At 40.8% G+C, this 4,460-nt stretch overlaps 1 protein-coding gene across 1 annotated transcript; it reads left to right on the top strand.

The window, feature by feature from the left end:
• Positions 1–864: 864 nt before the first annotated feature.
• Positions 865–4,137, top strand: LOC104076119 (metabotropic glutamate receptor 7-like). The gene is made up of 2 exons (XM_009576867.1): positions 865–912; positions 2,868–4,137. The coding sequence occupies exons 1-2, from the start codon at positions 865–867 to the stop codon at positions 3,831–3,833; spliced, it is 1,014 nt and encodes a 337-aa protein (XP_009575162.1). The 3' UTR covers positions 3,834–4,137.
• The last annotated feature ends 323 nt before the right edge of the window (positions 4,138–4,460 follow it).

The raw sequence follows: 4,460 nt of genomic DNA on the forward strand, positions 1-4,460 counted from the left end.
GAGAAAGAAGCGACCAAACCAGCGCTGCGGTTCCTGCCCCTGAGTGAAACCCTCTGCTATTTTGTTTTTGTTGAAGGTCCTCTTACAGTAGTTGTGGACAAAAGTTATTCTTGGTTTTCAAAAGCTAAATTATTTCAAGGAAACTGCAGTAAAAGGTGGAAGAAGGAGAGAGGGGAAAAGGGGAAAGAAAAAAAGTACATCAGGCATAATTATTAGATCCTAAAGCAGCCAAATACACAGATGAACATTTTATTGCTTTTGTTTGCATTTCTGAAAGGAGATATGAAACAATAATTTATTTCAAAGGCAAAAAATGTTTCAAAAATATTCGTTTCTGAGTGGGAAAAGTGTCTCTAGCTTGACTCAGATTCTCATCTCCCAACGCCAGGCTCTGGTGCCAGGTGGTTTATCTGACAGGCAGTTTTCATCATTAATTTTCTCGCCAAAGCAGCAGAACGCTGCAAATCTTTCTGAGGCCAGTGATACAGACTTGTCATGGTGTCATCCCAGGAGACCAGAAAAAGGACTTTCCATAATTTTGCCTGATCTTCTATTTATCTCTTTACACACAGTATCTGTGCAGAATAAAGTGCCTTTAGGCTGTCCCAACTACCCAGCAATGCCATGGAATACGTTTGAGAATATGGAAATTCATCCTTTTATAGTCATAAGGAGGGCGTGGGGATATGATAACACATTAATAATTCTGTGATTCTGTGAGATAATAGCATGCAGAAAATTGGCGAGAATCCTTTCATCACTGGGTCAAAATCCATGCACTTAGGATGCTTTTCTCATTTCATATCAATGCATGCTGTAAAAAGGGCATCAAGTAACTTCTCTGTTTAATAGTTGTGATACAAAATGGGGGCTCCAGAGTGGATCGATGTGTCTCACTTTCTAGCTGTACAGGTCAGTTATAGTGACCCTGTCTCAGTCTACTTTTTGAAAGGGCAAGATACAAATCAGCGATTAAGAAGAGTAAAAGAAGATGCAAACTGGCGGTCAGTTGGTTTCTTACGGAATTGTCATGAAATTTTTCACACCTGCTTTATGGGTCAAAAATCTTGGCTCTGGTTGTCTTTACTCACCATCTCTTTGGTTCTCTTTCCTGCTAACATCTTTTGTGGTGCCTCTGCAGCAAGTTACACTCACACATGCCAGCTTACTCCAGCTCTCTTGCGAAGCATATGCACAACCTGGGAATTCAACTCCAGGTTTGTGAAAGGCTTGCTAGCCTTCACTAGTTGGAGCAGTGAGAGTTGGGCATAGAAATGGATTTCCTGGCTCCTTGTAAGAGCTTCCAGTAAGACCAAACTACCATTTGCAAGTGCAATTAAATGAATCTTTGTATTCTCCTTTATCATCAGGTATTCCTTCGGCTTCTGTAAGCTACATACCTTCAGCTCAGCGCAGTGTGAAAGAAGAGTTCATGGATCTTTTTTTTTTTTTCTTTTTCAGAATAAGTTGTGAATATTGAAGGTTAATGAAGTTTCTCAAGCAGTGGCAGACCTCTAGAATATCTGTTATTGAGGGATTATTTTTATAACATTCACAGCAGAGACTCTTGGTAGTATAGTATTTGAGCAGTGTGTGACTTCAGGGTTTTTTTTTTCAAATGTATGAAATGAAGATGATACAGGATCTATTTTGAATTAAATTCAGAAAGTGCAACTTAATCCTTCAATTTAAGTCTTGCAAACCCCAGTCTCCCTGTATACATTAATAATCAAGCTGATTCAAGAAACTCATCTAAGAATTTTTTACTTGTAGGGGAAATAGTGGAGCTTGTAAGCATTTAAGTAACCTAAAAACAAATAACTGAAATTTTGTTTTTAATAACAGTTATCCACATCTATCCCAGGAGATCAGGTTTTATATTAAGAAAAGCCATACGTACACACACACACACACACAGAGCAGCTATTGGAGCCACTGAAATTTTACCGGGCAGCTGAGTTGGTAACTGGTGCAATGAATTGGCACTGGGAATGTCAGGACCTTCCCAATGGTTCCAGTCTGGGCTATTTCAGGGGGGCTCCAATACTAAACCTCCCTTGTTCTTGGAAACTGGTTAGTGGCTTTAGTCGGGAATATTTTGAAATTATTTGTGAGTCTAATTTTCTGCAAGTACTTGGGAGCCTTTGTGCACATACTTTGGAGTTTAGGTTTCTTAAGATTGCAGAACAAGTGAGACTTTCCATTTATTTAATATAATCATTTATAATTTGCATTCCCAGAAGCATGTATGGTATTTCAAAAGCAGAATGTGATTTTGAAATGAAATATTATCTAATTATTCCATTTTTCATTGATGACTATTTTCTTTGTCCTTCATTTTCTTACATGGCTCATATTGCAGATCTTGCCACGTTCTCACTGATTCCATGCCCTATATAAGACACATTTCCACCTCATTTAAAATATTATCCTGGTCAGTAGTAGTTCCAAGAAGGGAGATCTCTTGTTCTGGCCTCGGTAAGAAGAGATGCATGGAAAGCAGTTTTGTGAATGTAACTCCTGCCTTCCCTCAAGTCATTGCAGTGTTCTTACTAATTTTCATGAAACAAGGAAGAGGTTCACACTCTACTGTTTTATCTGATGTTGTGTGTCATTCCGCCAGAATTAACTACTAATAAAAATGAAAAATGAAGGCAGTAAATAAAGTCATGTATTAGACTCCCATGCAAAGATACTAGTGTGTGAGGTTCCTGGTGCTTTTCCAGGAGTCTACAACATATAAAATTTATCCATTTGGTTTTTCTCTTTTGTAGGTTCCCCCTTGGTCCTCCCACCTTCCATTCCCACCCTGTTTGTCTGACAGTAACATCTAAATAACCAGCCTCTTTCTATTTCACATCTTGTAGATCGATGAAATGCAGTGGGGCAAAGGAGTGCGTGAAGTCCCGTCCTCGGTCTGCAGCCTGCCTTGCAAGCCGGGAGAGAGGAAGAAGATGGTGAAGGGGATGCCGTGCTGCTGGCACTGCGAGCTCTGTGACGGCTATCAGTACCAGGCTGACGAGGTGACTTGCCTGCTCTGCTCATACAACGAGCGGCCCAACGAGAACCGAACGGGATGCCGTTCGATACCCATCGTCAAGCTGGAGTGGCACTCGCCCTGGGCTGTGATACCCGTCTTCTTGGCTATGCTGGGAATTATTGCCACTATTTTTGTCATGGCAACATTCATCAGATATAACGACACTCCCATTGTCCGGGCTTCTGGGAGGGAACTCAGCTACGTCCTGTTAACAGGGATATTTCTGTGCTACATAATCACGTTTCTGATGATCGCCAAACCAAACGTTGCCGTGTGCTCCTTCCGGCGTATCTTCTTGGGCTTGGGGATGTGCATCAGCTATGCAGCCCTGTTAACTAAAACAAACCGCATCTACCGCATATTTGAACAGGGCAAAAAGTCAGTGACAGCACCTAGGCTTATAAGCCCCACATCGCAGCTGGCGATCACGTCGAGTTTGATATCTGTTCAGCTTCTAGGTGTCTTTATTTGGTTTGCAGTTGACCCACCCAACATCATAATAGATTATGATGAGCAGAAAACTATGAACCCTGATCAAGCCAGAGGAGTTCTCAAATGTGACATTACGGATCTACAAATCATTTGTTCCTTGGGTTATAGCATTCTTCTAATGGTTACGTGTACTGTGTATGCCATCAAGACTCGGGGTGTCCCAGAGAATTTTAATGAAGCTAAACCCATTGGATTCACTATGTACACTACCTGTATAGTATGGCTTGCCTTCATTCCAATATTTTTTGGCACTGCCCAGTCAGCCGAAAAGGTAGGTGAAAATGAACAAACGTGCATCTGATGTATCAGGATTCATTGCAGTTATAAATTGCGTACTGATGTTCAGCTTTACATAGATTTTAAAACGAGCTATCCAGTTAGCTCATTACTGAGACATGTGCAATATATAGCACTATTTTCCTTCTCCATTTAGCTGGTGGGCTATTCATTTGATAAACTGGCAAATGATCAATAGCAATCATATTAGCCATTAGTTTTATTGTTGCATCCATTTCAATTGTATCTTTTCAGTAGGATAAGTGGGAATTAGCTGCCATATTGTCCAGAAAGAGGCATCTCTTAACTAAATCATTTTGAATACAAGATGTAAGCAAAAAAACTGTCAAAAAATAGTCAAGTAGAGTCCTGCGCTTCTGGAGTTCAGCACTGAGGGCAGTGCTTAGTGTAATGGTGCTATGCTTCACAAATAGCAACCTCAGGGCACATTTACACTGCAGGGTACATAGTCTGTCCTGAGCTCCAGCTGCTGAGACTAGACTGACACTGCTATCTGTATTGGTTATTTTTAAACTAGCCCAGGTAGATTTAGCCTATAACTCATGGCAAGGGTATAGCCAGAGTCCTGGAGTGAACGCCAGGTTGCTTCTCTTCGTAAGTGAAGTCTACTAAAGCTTAAGTTCATTCACTA

The sequence above is a fragment of the Fulmarus glacialis genome, unplaced genomic scaffold (genome assembly GCF_000690835.1).
Source record: "Fulmarus glacialis isolate BGI_N327 unplaced genomic scaffold, ASM69083v1 scaffold46254, whole genome shotgun sequence".
NCBI classification, from domain to species: Eukaryota; Metazoa; Chordata; class Aves; order Procellariiformes; family Procellariidae; genus Fulmarus; species Fulmarus glacialis.